General features: G+C 44.8%; 1 protein-coding gene across 2 annotated transcripts in view; it reads right to left on the bottom strand.

Moving 5' to 3' along the window:
• The window catches only part of LOC135193208 (E3 ubiquitin-protein ligase KCMF1), a 71,101-nt gene that overhangs the window by 24,851 nt on the left and 29,186 nt on the right, over positions 1–17,064 (bottom strand). For both annotated transcript variants that reach the window (XM_064176754.1, XM_064176753.1), the window contains exons 3-4: positions 15,797–15,964; positions 7,500–7,639 (exon numbers count right to left, since the gene is read on the bottom strand). In XM_064176754.1, the coding sequence (XP_064032824.1) occupies positions 7,500–7,639; positions 15,797–15,964 (308 nt within the window). The remainder of the gene's footprint in view (positions 1–7,499; positions 7,640–15,796; positions 15,965–17,064) is intronic.

Here is a 17,064-nt window from a genome sequence, read left to right as displayed (position 1 = left end):
CTGGTGTAAGGAAGACACTGCCCTGGTAGAAGATTAGAAAATACTTCAGTGAACTAGACATTAAGTCCATGGGCTAAAATGGGATGAACCCATATGTGCTAAGAAAGCTGGCAGAAGTGATAGTGAGGCTGCTCTTGATCACCTTTGATCAATCAACGTGAATGGGAGAGGTGCCTCAGGAATGAAGCAAAGCAAATGTCACTCCTGTCAAAGAAGGGTGGGGAAGATCTGGGAAACTACCAACTGGTCAGCTCAGCTCAATCCCTAGGATGGTGATGGAGCAGCTAATCCCTGACACTATTTCCAGGCATGTTAAAGACAAGGAAATCACCAACAGTAGCCTATATGACTTCACCAAAAGGACGTCATGCTTGACCAACTTCATAAACATCTACTAGGCTTCTGTGATGAAGACTAGAGAGCAGTGTGTGTTGTCTACCAAGAGTTCAGGAAGCCTCCCACAGGACCCTCACAGCAGCTGTTGATGCAGAGGCTACATAAGCACACAGTGACATGGGGTGACAACTGGCACAATGGGTAGGCTCAGAGGGTGGTAAGTGGGAAGCTTGCTGATTTGTTGATGTAGTCTACTTGGACTTCAGCAAGGCCTTTGACACTGTCTGCCATAGCAAACTCCTGGCCAAGCTGGCAGCCCATGGCTTAGGACAGGGGCACTCTGCGCTGCATTAAGAACTGGCTGGATGGCAGGGCCCAGAGTGGTGGTGAATGGTGCCACATCCAGTTGGCAGCTGTCACTAGTGGTGTGCCCCAGGGAGCAGTGCTGGGCCCAGTCCTGTTCAATATCTTTATTGATGATACAGATGAGTGGATTGATTCCAGCATCAGTAAGTTTGCAGATGACACCAAGCAGGGAGCATGTGTGGATCTGCTGAAGGGTAGGGCTCTGCAGAGGGACCCGGAAAGGTTGGATAGATGGGCACAGTCCAATGTCAGGAATTTTAACAAGGCTAAGTGCCAAGTTCTGCACTTTGGCCCCAGCAACCTTATGTAGCAGTACAGGTTGAAGACAGTGTGGCTGGAGAGCAGCCAGGCAGACAGAGACCTGGAGTCACAGGCTGGCAGCTGAACTTAAGCCAGCAGTGTATCCCAGGTGGCCAAGAAGGCACATGGCATCCTGGCCTGCATCAGGAAGATTGTGGCCAGTAGGACAAGGTAGGTTATTCTGTCCCTGTACTCAGCACTGGTCAAGCCACACCTTGAGTCCAGTGTCCAGTTCTGGGCTCAAGTCAAGAGAGATGTTGAGGTGCCAGAATGTGCCAAGAGAAGGGCACCAAGGCTGGTGAGGGAGCTAGAGCACAGCCCTGTGAGGAGAGGCTGAGGGAGCTGGGGGGGTGCAGCCTAGACAAGAGGCAACTCAGGGCAGACCTCATTGCTGTCTACAGCTACCTGAAAGGAGACTGTAGCCAGGTGGGGCTGGTCTCTGCACCCAGGCAACCACAGAATCAGTCAGTGTTGGAAGGGACCACAAGGATCATTAGTTCAAATCCCCCTGCCACAGGCAGGTACACACTACCCTAGATCAGGCTGGCCAGACTCTCATCCAGCCTGGCCATAAACACTTCCAGGGATAGAGCAGAACAAGAGGACACAGCCTCAAGCTGTGTTTAGGCTGGAGGTTAGGAAGAAGTTCTTAACAGCAAGAGTGATTGGCATTGGAATGGGCTGCTTGGAGTGGAGTCCCCATCCCTGGAATTAAGAGAAGGCTGGATGGGGCACTTAGTGCCATGGTTTAGTGAACTAGAAGGGTTAGGTGATAGCATGGACTCAGTGATTTTAGAGGTCTTTTCCAATCTGGTTAATTCTGTGATTCTATGACAAAACTGGAAGGAAAGGCTGATGTGCAAGAGCACCACACTGCCACTCAGAAGGAACACTAAAGAAAAGACAGGGAAAAAACTAAACAGCTGGAGAAATGGGTCAACAGAAACCTTGTGAAGTTCAACAGGGTAAAGCGCAAAGTCCTGCACCCTGAGAGAAGCAATCCCAGACACCAGCACACACTAGAGGTCACTCACCTGGAAAATATCTTTGCAGAGAAGGACTTGCCACAATGTGACCCTGCATCAAAGAAAGCTAATAATGTCATGAGCTGCATTGTGAAGAACATTGCCAGCAGGTCAAGGGTGGTGATCCTTCCCCTCTCCTCAGCACTGGTGAGGCCACGCTTCCAGTGCTGTGCCCATTTGTATTCTCTGCACACATGAAAAATGTGCAGATACTGGAGAAGTCCAGCAAAGTGCAACAAAGATTATTACAGGACTGGAGCAACTCTTCCACAAGAAATAGGCTTAGCAAGCTGGGACTGTTCAGCCTGAAAAAGGGAAGGTTCAGGGGAGGATCTTGAAAGAAAGGTGAAAGGAAGACACAGCCAGGATGTACCAGTGATACCCAGTAAGACAACCAGAGGCTGTGGACAAAAATTCAAACACAGGAGGTTCCTCATGAACATCATAAACTCTTTCCTCACTGTGAAGGCAACTGAGTACTGGCACAGACAATCCAGAGAGACTGTGGACCCTCTATATTCAGAGATAACCCCATCTAGACATAGCTCTGAGTAACCAAGCTGTAGGTGGCTTTGCTTGAGCTGGAGGATGGACAACATGATCATCAGCAGTCCCTGCCAATCTCAGTCAGTGATTCTTGCCTGCTAGTACCTAACACTGGCATATACACAGTCATGGGTTTGGCCAGCTGAATCTGCTGCTGAATCTTCAAGATCATGCCGCTGTCATGCCAGCTTCAAAATGACAGTGCTGGTTGGAGCAAAGTATCATGGGGCTTGAGGTTCAGATTGTAACATGAGAGGCTTCCTGGTTTTGGTTGTTGCTTCCAATTTGTTTTTCAAGTGTTGGCCTTTTCTACTGGGCTATCTGTGGGCCAGCATTTTATCAGCTGCTTCTGCTGCAGCTTTTGCTTTGCTTTTCTGCAACACAAGCTTAGGTAGCTGCAAATTGTACCATCTCATTAAACTCCTTATTTCAACCCAGGGGTTTTGTTTTTAGGTACTGTTTTCCCTCCCATCTGTGGTAGGTGCAGCCTGTGGCACTGGGCTGGGTGAATCCAGCACTCAAAGCCAAATATTTTGAGGGAAAAGAAACAACAAATTGTAGAATGTGAACTTTCTGCACCACCCTGAACACAAAAATGGCAAAATCTAACGGACAACATTTTTTTTGTAAAATAGGGAGCGACAACTGCAAATTAAAAGTTATTCCATTCATAGAACCATAGAATCAACCAGGTTGGAAGAGACCTCCAAGATCATCCACTCCAACCTATCACCCAGCCCTAGCCAGTCAACTAGACCATGGCACTGAGTGCCTCATCCAGGCTTTTCTTGAAGACCCCCAGGGACGGTGCCTCCACCACCTCCCTGGGCAGCCCATTCCAATGGGAAATCACTCTCTCTGTGAAGAACTTCTTCCTAACATCCAGCCTATACCTACTCTGGCACAACTTGAGACTGTGTCCCCTTGTTCTATTGCTGGTTACCTGGGAGAAGAGGCCACCCCCCACCTGGCTACAATGCCCCTTCAGGTAGTTGTAGACAGTAATAAGATCACCCCTGAGCCTCCTCTTCTCCAGGCTAAACAACCCCAGCTCCCTCAACCTCTCCTCAGAGGATTTGTGTTCCAGGCCCCTCACCAGCTTCGTTGCCCTTCTCTGGACATGTTCCAGCACCTCAACATCTCTCTTGAATTGAGGGGCCCAGAACTGGACACAGCACTCAAGGTGTGACCTGACCAGTGCTGAGTACAGGGGAAGAATAACCTCCCTTGTCCTACTAGCCACACTGTTCCTGATACAGGCCAGGATGCCATTGGCTCTCTTGGCCACCTGGGCACACTGCTGCCTCATCTTCAGCTTACTATCTATCAGTACCCCCAGGTCCCTTTCCTCCTGGCTGCTCTCCAGCCACTCAGTCCCCAGCCTATAGCGCTGCTTGGGGTTATTGTGGCCGAAGTGCAGAACCCTGCACTTGGCCTTGTTCAATCTCATCCCATTGGCCTCTGCCCACCCATCCAGCCTGGCCAGGTCCCTCTGCAGGGCTCTCCTACCTTCCAACAGATCAACACCTGCTCCTAGCTTGGTGTCATCTGCAAACTTACTGATGCTGGACTCAATGCCCTCGTCCAGATCATCAATAAAGATATTGAACAGGACTGGGCCCAGCACTGATCCTTGGCCGCCAACTGGATATGGCACCATTCACCACCACTCTCTGAGCTCTGCCATCCAGCCAGTTCTTGATCCAGCACAGAGTGAATCTGTCCAAACCATGAGCTGCCAGCTTGGCCAGGAGCTTCTTGTGGCAGACAGTGTCAAAGGCTTTGCTGAAGTCCAAGTAGACTACATCCACAGCCTTCCCCACATTCACCAGGTGGGTAACCTGATCATAAAAGGAGATCAGGTTGGTGAGGCAGGACCTGCCCTTCCTAAACCCATGCTGGCTGGGCCTGATCCCTTGGCCATCCTGTAGGTGCTTTGTGATGGCACCCAAGATGACCTGTTCCATGACCTTGCCTGGCACTGAGGTCAGGCTCACAGGTCTGTAGTTTTCTGGCTCCTCCTTACGACCCTTCTTGTGTATGGGAATCACATTGGCCATCCTCCAGTCTTCAGGGACCTCTCCAGTGAGCCAGGACTGCTGATAAATGATGGAGAGTGGCTTGGCCAGCTCAGCTGCCAGCTCTCTCAGCACCCTAGGGTGGATCCCATCCGGTCCCATGGACTTGTGAGGATCCAAGTGATTTAGCAGATCCCTTACTGCTTCCTCATGGATTAGAGGGGGACTGTACTGGTCCCTGACTCCATCCACCACTTCAGGAGTCCAGCTGTCCTGGAGACAACCTGTCCCACTAGTGAAGATTGAGGCAAAGAAGGTGTTAAGCACCTCTGCCTTTTCCTCATCCTTTGTCACTATGTTCCCATCTCTATCTAGTAAGGACTGGAGGTTGTCCTTGGCCCTTCTCTTGCCATTCATATACTTAAAGAAACACTTTTTATTTTCCTTGGCAGCCGTGGCCAGCCTGAGCTCCAAGTGGGCTTTTGCCTCTCTAATTTTTCCTCTACAAGACCTAGCAACCTCCTTGAACTTCTCCTGGGACACCTCCCCTCTTTTCCAAAGGTGATACACTCTCTTTTTAATCTTTAATTCCTTCAGCAGCTCCCTGCCCATCCAGCCTGGCTGCCTCCCTCGTCGGCTCATCTTCCGGCTCAGTGGCACTGCCTGCTCCTGTGCCTTCAGGAGTTCTTTCCTGAAGCAGGTCCAACCTTCCTGGACCCCTTTGTTTCTAAGGGCTATTTCCCAAGGAACTTTCTGAGTTAGTTCCTTAAATAGGCTGAAGTCTGCCCTTCGGAAGTCCAGCGTGGAGGTTCTGTTGATCCCCTCCTGGTTTCTCCATGGATTGAAAACTCTATAATTTCATGGTCACTGGACCCCAGGCAGCCTCCAACCACCACATCCCCTACCAGCCCCTCTCTATTTGTGAGCAGCAGGTCAAGCAGGGCTGCCCCCCTGGTAGGCTCACGTAACAGCTGGGATAGGAAGTTGTCTTCCACACATTGCAGAAACCTTCTAGACTGCTTCTTCTCTGCAGTGTTTAAGTCCCAGCAGATGTCTGGCAGGTTAAAGTCACCCACCAGAACAAGGGCAGGTGATCTTGAGGCAGCCTCCAGTTGCTTAAAGAGTAATAAATCAACCTCTTCTTCCTGGTTGGGTGGTCTGTAACAGACTCCAACCAGGATATCAGCCTTGTTGGCCTTCGCCTTAAGTCTCACTCATAATGACTCAACATGAACATCTTTGATTTCTACCTCCACGACATCCAGAGCATCCCTAATATACAGAGCCACTCCCCCGCCCTTTCTCCCTTGCCTGTCTCTCCTGAAGAGTCTGTAGCCATTGATTACAGCACTCCAATCATGTGAGCTATCCCACCACGTTTCAGTGATGGCGACAATATCAGTTTTCCTCCAGCACCCGTATTCAAACTGAACTAACTGCTTGAAAGTTTAAGACCACAAATACTCAGAATTCACAGTTTTCCTCTTTAGTATGTAGCCTTTCACTACCTACACTAAAACATTAGTCCTAGAGTGGTTTTGTGTGCATGCACAAAACATTTACCACAAAAGTTAAATTCAAAACTTAGCACAATTATATTCCAGGACTAGATCCTTCATCATTGCTTGGAGCAAAGATACAACTATGTTGCAGACTGACTCAGAGAAAGGAAAAAAATCATATATAATAGCTAGAACTTTATGCAGGAGTCAGTGCAAGAGCAGGTTATCCAGAATCACAGATTTAGTCTTTATGTACCGAGTGCTACAAGTCACAGCTGCAAACAAGGATGTGCCAAATCAAAACACCTAGAATCTTAACATTCCATGTCAGGAACATATCACTGACATCAAGTGGTGTAAATCAGAATTGCAACACTAAGCCGCCAAAGAAGTCATGCTAAACGTGGCTGATGCTAATGTTTTTCCTATCAAAGAAACGACAGAAACTGCAGTATGTCAGGAAGTTAAATCATGATCCCAAAGCACAGATCACAATCCTACAGTTTAGACACTTCATACCTTTAAGAAATATCAGAACACCTTTTGGTCTCAGAAAAGTGGACAAGCTGCCTCTCATATCACTTCTTTGTACAAGATACTCAGTAGGTTTGGACAGAAAAAAAAGGTGTCTTTTGTCCCACAGGATTCCATGTAAGTTAAGAAAAGTAGAATATCAAAAGAAAACAAGAGCCACCAGACTTTAGAAGTAGTTTCTTCGTAATGTATTAAGTGATGAGTAACCTATTTTCAAGCACTCCGATTTTTCTAGGAGTCAGTTAATCTGATGTGCTAACCTACTTTCTCTTACTTCTACAAACAATTGGGGAAGCGGGTGATAACCCCTCAGACAAACAAATTTCAACAGAAATATTTCAACAAAGCCTATTTTTAACCTTGTCAACTGTCTTCGTGCTTAGAGAGGGAAGAAAAAGCCCCTGTTTTAACAGCACCATCCTAAAAAAAATGGCAGCTTCCATTGCATAAATATTATCAGGTTCACTACAAAAGCTGTTTGAGAAATACACTGTCTATGTGTCTTTGTCTCTAGCAGTTACAAAAGACTGGCCCAGCTACAAGTTATGAGCAGGATAATTACAAAATGTCAAAAGCACTCAACAAACACAAGAACATTCTAAACTTTGTCTTAGAAGGTAACAAACTCCTACACGTGCCAGCCTTTACACCAGGACACACAGCAAATGTGAAATAGTAAGCAAGCTCATTCTACTACAATACCCCTCAAAGACAGAGTTTTGACATCACCCTGAAATGTAATTGTACCCTTTTAAAAGCCCTTAAATGAAGGAATCCTTCAAAGAAGAACAGGAGAATACAAAATTTTCCAGAAGAGAGATTCTTCTTATATATTTCCACCTCAAGTGGAAGCCAATTCTGAAGCTTCTTACCACTTCTGTTGATGTTTCTGCATGCTCAGAAGTAACATGTTCTTGAAGAGATGTTTCCGTATAACCCATTTTCCCACAATAAGGACAAGTGAAAGACTGTGGCTGCTCTACAGAGAAAGCTTCTCCACCATAGTACAAATCTGTAACAGAAAGTGTTTAAACAGAGGTTACTTCATAGCAGTAGCATCACTTTGTTTTGTTTGTGTAAACCTATTTCCAAATGTACTTCAATATAAACACTGCTGAATTAGCTTTGTGTTTAATACAAATAGCTATGTTAATCTTCTGTAAAGGCCATGTTCAAGGAGTGTTCAACTACTGATGAAAAAAAAACATAGAATAGAATCAGCCAGGTTGGAAGACACCTCCAAGATCATGTAGTCTATTACATTTAATTTTCATTAGCAAACAACACAGTTTTCTAACACTGAGTAGGAGCAAAGACTCTCATGACGCTGTGGTTACTGCCAAACCTTCACTTTTCCTGCACCCTTCTTATCAGGGTCACCTATGACATTTTTCAAGCAAAAGGTGAGTTTGCACAACCTGAACTCTGGAAGTGTGCTAGTTTGAAGCTAGCTAAAATGTTTAGGTAAGAAGGATGAGATCACAGGCTGTGGAAGTAAAACAATGGTGATGTCTACTTCACTCATAGGCTTGCTGAGATGAGTAAGAACAAGAATCCAAACATAGATAAGAGAGTTGTTCTTTGTCCAGGCTGTGGGCTGCATTTTCTCTCTTACCCTCAGTCTCTCTGATTAATCCATCTGCTTCCTAACACCCCTGGCCAAACCTCCATTCGTCCTTGGGGCACAAGACAATGTCTGCGGTAAGGTAGGGGAGCGGGAGAAGGTGGAAGGGCAGCTGGGAGGCTCTTCTGGGGACTCAGGTTTCTGGGAGTGGAGTTGTGCTTCTGTATCACCTTTTACCTTGTATATTTCTGTATGTAACTGTATGTACTGTAAATATCTGCTTGTATATTGTGCCAAGCTGTAAATATAAAGCTTCATTCATATTTCCAGAGCCAGCTGAGTCTAGTCTGAGTGATTTCCCAAGTGTGCGGGGGGTGGGGAACACCCAATCCACCACAGGAAGGTACCTCAAAATTTCATTTTAAAACTTGTGTGTCCTCAGTGATACTCTATGCCAATATTTATGTCACAGCTGAACCACTGATTCACACTAAGTAGCTTTTGAAATGTTTCAAATACACAGAAGACTGGGAGTGAAAAAGAAATACAATTATCTGTTACAAGCTGGCTGCAGATTTTAGGTAAGCTGAACGTAAGCACTTCTGCACTGATGAAGAGCAGTTGCTAACACTGAAGGTCCCCAACCTCAAGATGAAATCTCAAACTATGCAAGGAAAGAATGCAAGATTTGTACAAACAAGTAATTTCTGCATCTAGTATCAAAAAAGAAGGAAAAAAATCCCTTAACATTTTCAGGTGATTCTTCCAGCTGGGCAAAGGCCACAGGTTCACAACCAACCTGAGGAGAATGGTAACCATCTATGCATGCAGGTAAAACTATTTTTTTCCTAAGATATATTGCTAACTCAATGCAGATATCAAGAATTTCCACACTATTCTGTCACAAAGGGGAAACTGTCAAATCCTGTATTCTGGTCCTTGCTTTGAGAACATGAAACAAGCCACCAAAAAAGTCAAATTTTCTTCACAGTATTTTGATTACACTCTTGCAAATTCTACTCATCCCTCCTTCTACATCTTTCTGTTAATACACAGTAAACATATGCACATGCCAAATAAACACACCTTTGTCTGGAAAAAAAACCTAAAAACTAAAAATGCACCTGTCAGAAGTTGAATCAGCCATTAGTAAATCCACAAGGGATGCACTGGGCCACAAGGGCATGCTGCTGTCTCCTGGTCAGCCTGCAATCCACAACTCCAAGCTGGTGAGGGGCCTGGAGCACAAATCCTATGAGGAGAGGTTGAGGGAGCTGGGCCTGTTTAGCCTGGAGAAGAGGAGGCTCAGGAGTGATCTTATTACTGTCTACAACTACCTGAAAGGGCATTGTAGCCAGGTGGGGGGTGGCCTCTTCTCCCAGGTAACCAGCAACAGAACAAGGGGACACAGTCTCAAGTTGTGCCAGGGTAGGTATAGGCTGGATGTTAGGAAGAAGTTCTTCACAGAGAGAGTGATTTCCCATTGGAATGGGCTGCCCAGGGAGGTGGTGGAGGCACCGTCCCTGGGGGTCTTCAAGAAAAGCCTGGATGAGGCACTTAGTGCCATGGTCTGGTTGATTGGATAGGGCAGGGTGATAGGTTGGACTGGATGATCTTGGAGGTCTCTTCCAACCTGGCTGATTCTATGATCCTTTTCCCAAAGCTTCTTTCCAGCAGATCAGCTCCCAGCTTGTACTGATATATGAGGTTGTTCTTCCTAGATTCAGTACTCAACACTTGCCCTTCTTGAACTTCATTAGATTCCTCCCCACCCAGCTCTCCAGGTCACACTTAACAGCAGCATGGCCTTCTGGTTTCTTCTCAGTTGCTACTCACAGTTTTGTATCATCAATAAACCTACTGAGTGGCTGTGCATTTTGTTAAGATCACTAATGAGTATGCTGAACTGGACTGGATCCAGAACTGGTCCCCACCACCACCCACAGACCTCCACCTAGACACTGTCCCACTGATACAACCCTCTGAGAGCTCTGTTGTTCAGGCAGTTCTCAATCTCTCTGTCCAACCATCCAATACACACTTCTTAAGTTTGGCTATGAGGTTGCTGTGTGTTAGTGTTAAAAGCCTTGCTCTTGATCTCTTACTTGACTTGCTACTCTTTAAGAGCTTGGAGGAAATGTTACTTGAATATTAACCAACTCTTGCCCAGGAGAGCCAATGGCAACCTAGCCTGGATCAGGAAGAGTGTGGCCAGCAGGACAAGGGAGGTTATTCTTCCCCTGTACTCAGTATTGGTCAGGCCACACCTTGAGTGCTGTGTCCAGTTCTGGGCCACTCAATTCAAGAGAGATGTTGAGGTGCTGGAACGTGCCCAGAGAAGGGCAACAAAGCTGGTGAGAGGCCTGGAGCACAGCCCTGTGAGGAGAGGCTGAGTGAGCTGGAGATGTTTAGCCTGGAGAAGAGGAGGCTCAGGGCAGACCTTACTGCCCTCTACAGCTACATGAAGGGAGGTTGTAGCCAGGTGGGATTGGTCTCTTCTCCCAGGCAACCAGCAACAGAACAAGGGGACACAGTCTCAAGTTGTGCCAGGGGAGGTATAGGCTGGATATTAGGAAGTTTTTTGCAGAGAGAGTGATTGGCATTGGAATGGGCTGCCAAGGGAGGTAGAGTTGCCATCCCTGGTGGTGTTCCAAAAAAGACTGGATGAGGCACTTAGTGCCATGGACTAGTTGACTGGACAGGGCTGGGTGCTAGGTTGGACTGGATGATCATGGAGGTCTCTTCCAACCTGGTTGATTCTATGATTCTTCTAGCACCCTATCTTGTAAGATTTAGTGATTTCTCCATTTTTTGTGGGGGTAACATGCAACCCAGATCCTTAAAATCATAAAGCATCCTAACAGTTTAGGATTCTTTTTCAGAAGAATAGAAATTTGCTTTGACCTTCTCCACTGTCCTGAAAAACTGTCTTCAACAGAAAGCACAAAATCACAATGGCTCCTCAGTAAGGAAACTCCTGTGATCCCCTCAGAAATAAATTCACTGGATTTGCGTTATAAAAGCCAGTTGTCATGTGAGACTCTGTTTTATTTTAGGACTTGTTCCTGTTACAGCTGCACATCACACTGTATGTGTGTGTGTTAGTGTTCTTCCTAGTGTTTCTTGCGGGGACTGAAGAAAATAGCACTGTCGTTGTTCTAGATACCATCTTGCTTCATCATTAATACTAGGTCATACACTGAGAGACAAGTTTGCCAACCTGATGGTGCAAGAGTGAACAGATGTAGCCAGAAATCACATGGGTTTGTTTACAGTGTTTTCATACAGGTTCCTGTACTAGTCCAAGTATCAATGAAGTGGGAAGAATAAATCAAAAAACATGAAGGTGACAACTGAATCTTCACTGCACCTGAAAAAGTCCATCTTCTTGCAGTATTGCAGTCTGCAATAATTTTCATGGAGGTAAACAATGTTAACTCTCCCTGTGCTGAATCAAGCCCAGGCACACAGGATTATCCATGTGATCAATTGTTTACCACAAACCAGACTCTGATCACAGTTTTAGGCACAAAGTAGCTAAGCACACTCCACAATTTCTGCACATAGCACTGGCCAGAACAGTGATGAGAGATGGAGGTAACACAGAGTCCTTTTAATCAGCTGCAGACAGACCTTCAGCAAACAACTCACTGATCCATGCACATACTTAGAAAATAAGAAACATGACACTAGCTTCCTCTTAAGTGCCTGCATCAGTGGATAAAGAATGGCTTGATGGCTGCACTCAAAGAGTGGCTGTCAATGGGTCCATGTCCAGGTGGAGGCCAAGGACAAGTGGAGTCTCTCAAGGATCAGTAATGGGACTACTCTTGTTCAACATCTTCATTGGTGACATGGACAGTGGTACTAAGGCACTCTCAGCAAGTCTGCTAACACCAAGCCGTGTGATACAGCTGACAAGCTGGAGGGAAGGGATCCATCCAGAGGGACCTGGACAGGCGGGTTCAAGTCAACCTCATGAGGTTCAACAAGACCAAGTTCAGTGTCCTGCATCTGGGTTGAGGCAATGTCAGGCACTTATACAGACTGACTTGAGAGCAGCCTTGAAGAAAATAACTTGGGGGTGCTGGTGGATAAGAAGCTCAACATGAGCCAGCAGTGTGCACTTGCAGCCCAGAGAACAACCAGAGCCTGGGCTGCAGCAAGGGAAGTGTGGCCAGCAGGGCAAGGGAGGGGATTCTGCTCCTCTACTCCACTCTGGTGAGACCTGACCTACAGAACTGTGTCCAGTTCTGTAACCCCTATTACATGAAAGATCTGAACATACTAGAACACATCCAGAGAAGGGCCACAGGGATGATCAGAGGGCTGGAGCTCCTCTCCTATGGAGACAGACAGAGTTGGAGCTGTAGAGTCTGGAAAGAAGGCTCTGAGGTGACTTTATTGTGGCCTTCCAGTATCTCAAGAAAGCTGGTGAGGAACTTTTTAGGAGGTTGAGTAGCGACAGGACTAGGGGGAACAGTGCAAAGCTAGAAGTGGGTAGATTCAAACTGGATGTTAGGAAGAAGTTCTTCACCGTTAGGATTGTGAGACCCTGAAACATGTTGCCCAGGGAGCTGATGGAAGCTCCGTTCCTGGAGGTTTTTGAGGCCAGGCTGGGTGTGGCCTGATCTAGTGTGAAGGCAGAGTGGTTGAAGCTAGTTGATCTTTGAGGTCTCTTGCAGCCCTGACAATTCTATGATCAGTTTTGCTATGGAAGGATTCCTAACTCCACTTCCTTCTCCTTAGTGAAAAACTCACCTCTTACTCTCCTAACCATCAGCAAAAACTTTAAGTTTACTTCTATTAAAAACAGTTTTCATATTGTTGAATTAAACACTATTAGAGCCAAAAGTAAAAGATAACTTACAGTTCACACATTTACCTATATTACCAGCATTCTCTTCTGTGTTTCTAATGAAGTTTTGCTTACTTAAGGAAAGTCATCACAAAATGGCTTGAGTTGGAAAGCACCTTAAAAATCCTCTAGTTCCAAAACACAGCCATAGGCAGACACATGTTCAACTAGACCATCTTCCCCAAAGTCTCACCCAGCCTGGTCTTAAATGCTTCCAGGGATATAAGGCATCCACAGCTTCTCTGGACAACCTGTTCCAGTGTCTCACTACTCTCACAGTAAACAACTTCTTCCTAATGTCCAATGTAAACACACCATGCTTTATTAAAAAATACAACAAACCACTGCCCTTTGTCCTATCAGCAGAGACCTCTAAGTGGCCCCTCTCCTGCTATCCTGTAGGCCACCTTCAGGTACTGTAAGGCCACTGTAAGGTCTCCCTGGAGCTTTATCTTCTCCTACTTGTGGGACAAATGCTCTGAAATTAACCAAATGAAACTTCTAGAGCTTGTTTTTTTATTCTGATTTAAAGAAAACACAGCTGCATAATAACCAAGCAATGCAGAAGTTGCCCTTGGAATCTTACTCCTTTTGTTGAAGTACTGCCTCAATACTTCACTGAGAACCTTCTTCCAATTTGCAATCTGCATTCCTCACACAGACTTAAGAAGCACAAAGCAACCTGTCTACCCCTACAAGGCACACAAATAAAATGTATTAAACCAAGAGATACATTTATTGAGGACTTCCAAAACGGAAATATCCAAGTTGCAAGAAACAAAATATGCTTCTTAGACATTCTTTAGTTCTGAAGACAGGCATTTTTAAAAGAGAGCAGTATTTAGAACAAGTGTCCTCACTGCAGTACACTGAAAGCTTTGACATTCAGTGCTGGCATAAGGCTTCAGCCTTCCTACCTCTACTGGCATTTAACATTTACAGCACAGGATTCCTTTCAGTTTATGTGAAACACCCAAGAATACCTGTTGCTAAGAGGTTTGAATTCTAACAATAAAGGAGCAGAATTCTGAATTAATACACTGTAACACAAAAAGAACGAAACCTGAGAAGATATGCAAGCTAAAATAGCTACATGAATTTTTGATAATACACAAATTATTTCCTTTCAAACTCTAGAGTCCCAGAGCCTGCATTTTTTTAAATCATGCCCAGGCAGTATTGGGCAAAAGATGGCCTAAGAATTAAAATAAAAGAAATTTTCATTGAAAGGTCATTTTGAAAAACACATCTGCATGCTTCTATACAAAGCTATACTCTAATCTTTAAAGCAATAAAACAGATTCTACTTCTGTTTTAATCAAAAAGGTAGGAGAAATTTACAGCTTGGTAACATTTAAATAATTCAAAATATAAATACAGACAGAATTGCTAAAAAAGTAACATGACATCCCCCTGGGCTTAAAAGTGAAACTCATCTCCAGCAACAAGTTTGTCACAGAAGGAACTCATGAGTTACATCCTATCACATACAGTGCAACAGAAACAAGCATCAGAGAAGGTAATTTATTATTTCAAATATTGACATGGATTTGCAGAATTAGTAGATCTTCAAAGCAGTTCCAAGAAGACTACAGGGTAGTCCCTCCCACTCTTCGTTTATACTCACTACACCTGCTGTACCTACAGACCTACCTACCAGCAAAAAACACTTCTGCAAAACCTCACCAAGATTTTGTGACACATGGCACTGAGGCACCTAAGCAAAGCATATTGGCAGAGGATGTTGCCTCATCTTCTAAACATGAAGTTAATTAGCAGCAGCCATTGTTCTAAAACATATTTATTATTCTAATAACCTGCATTCACTGAATCACAGAAACATACAGGTCAGAAAAGACCCTCAGGATCACCAAGTACAACCTAGAACCCTACTCTACAAGATCTACCTTAATCCATATCCCTAAGGACCACATCCAAATGACTCTTAAACACATCTACAGTGGGTGACTCCACCACCTGGGCAGCTCATTCCAGTCCCTGACCACTCTCTCCATGAAAAATGTTTTCGTCATGTCCAATGGCTTGAGGCCATTCCCCCTTGTAGTGTCTCCAATTACTTGTGAGACAAGACCAGCAGCAGCCTCACCACAGTGTCCCTTCAGGTAGTTGTAGACAGCAATGAGGTCTCCCCTCAGCCTCCTCTTCCTCCAACTAACCACTTCCAGTTCCCCCAGTCCCTCCTCATAAGATTTATTCTATATCTCCTCCCCAGCTTCCTTGCCCTCCTCTGGACCCACTCCAGCTCCTCCATATCTGTCCTGTAATGCAGTGCCCAAAACTGAACACAATACTTGAGGTGTGGCCTTAGCAAAGCCAAGTCCAAGGGGACAATCACCTCCCTACTCCTGCTAGCCGCAGCATTTTTAACACAAGCAAGAATGCCATTGGCCTGGGCACACTGTTGGCTCATATTCATCTGCCTGTCTATTCCACCCCCCAGCCAGGCAGCTCTTCAGCCACACTGCCCCAAGCCAAAGTATCAGACCAAAAGGAAGAGTAAGATACATATATATATATATATACACACACAGAGACACATGCCAGTTAAAAAAACCAATATTTTCTTGCAGCTAAATCAATGGAATCTTGCCTGTTTTTCAGAGGACGAGAACTTGCTCTTATTTTCTGGGTGCTGATAGGGAAAGCATTCTTTGTAAGCAGAAACATGAAAACTCACGTTATGATTGCAGACAGGAGTTACATCAAAGCTTGAAAGGACCACTTACCAAAATCTACTCTGGTTAGTATGCACTGCATCGGGTGATCAGTCGTATGCCTCGTCGTCGTTGCGCCACTTTCATAACAAGTTGCACACAGATCGTAATCGTAGCAAATTAAACACTTGTATCGGCGACCCCGAAAATTGCCTTTTAAACATGCATCACAGCTGACACCTGCAAACAAACAAAACTGCTTTGAAACAACAATAAATGCACTTTTCTTTTCTTTAAATGTAGATTTGTTGTGATTGCCCCTTAGCACCTAGGAGGAGCCAGCAGTCTCTGACATGTGCGGCTGACAAATCTCGATATTTAAGTGTATGTCTTGAGACAATGCTCCTTAAAGAATTCAATATTCTAATTTTGGAAGAGCAAACTCAAGCACCTGAGATATATACCGAGTTATAAAATCCCTTTGGATGTACATTTCTACGTGCACATTTACAGCAGTATTGACTGGGTATTTTTGACTCTTCAGTTAGGAATCTCAGGTCAAGCCATTCTCAGAAAGATAAATGGTATAATGGTTGATCAAGACAAAAAAAAACATAAACAAAAAACAAACACACCACAAACAAGCAAACCAACCACTGACAAAAATCCACTGCTTTTTCAGCTTTCACTCTGCAGGACTTTATATTCTGAAGAATGTCATAACCATCCCTAACATTCCATGTGAGGTAGAAGCTATGATTTTCTATTTTACACAACAGAAAACAGTGAAGCTGTTTACTGAAGTAAGGCTTACATTAGCTCTGTTCACCTTCTTTTTCTCATGTTCAAACTTAGCATTGTAAAGTTAGCCACACTGTACATGTCAGAGAAAGGCTTTACAGCCTTTATAGGTTTTCTTTGTTCTCTGTGGTCTCTGTTCTCTTTTGGTTACTTAAGTGCAGGAGAAGCATCATCATCTTGCAGTCTGTCTGCAACAAATTAAGGGCCTCCACAAAAGCAGTCAATATAGACAATTAAGGCAGGAGATTTTGATTAACACTCTCTTTCAGGATCAGCTAAGGCAAGTTCTTCATATTTGGTACAAGCACAGCCATCCTTAGAGAAAAAAAAAACAACCACCAGAAAAAAATAGTCAGCTCCCTATTTTAATCCTAACTTCCACAGGACTGCTACTAATTGCAAAATCAAATTCTGTGTCTTTCTGTTGTGCTACTCAGCACTGTATGATCTGAGCAGAAGCTTCATCACACATAATACAAGAAAGTAACAATAAGTAATTTGTTTAAAATCTCTGCTACTTGTTCACACTATTGCATCAT

Source organism: Pogoniulus pusillus, chromosome Z (genome assembly GCF_015220805.1).
Source record: "Pogoniulus pusillus isolate bPogPus1 chromosome Z, bPogPus1.pri, whole genome shotgun sequence".
NCBI classification, from domain to species: Eukaryota; Metazoa; Chordata; class Aves; order Piciformes; family Lybiidae; genus Pogoniulus; species Pogoniulus pusillus.
This window is presented reverse-complemented; position numbering and strand designations above follow the sequence as displayed.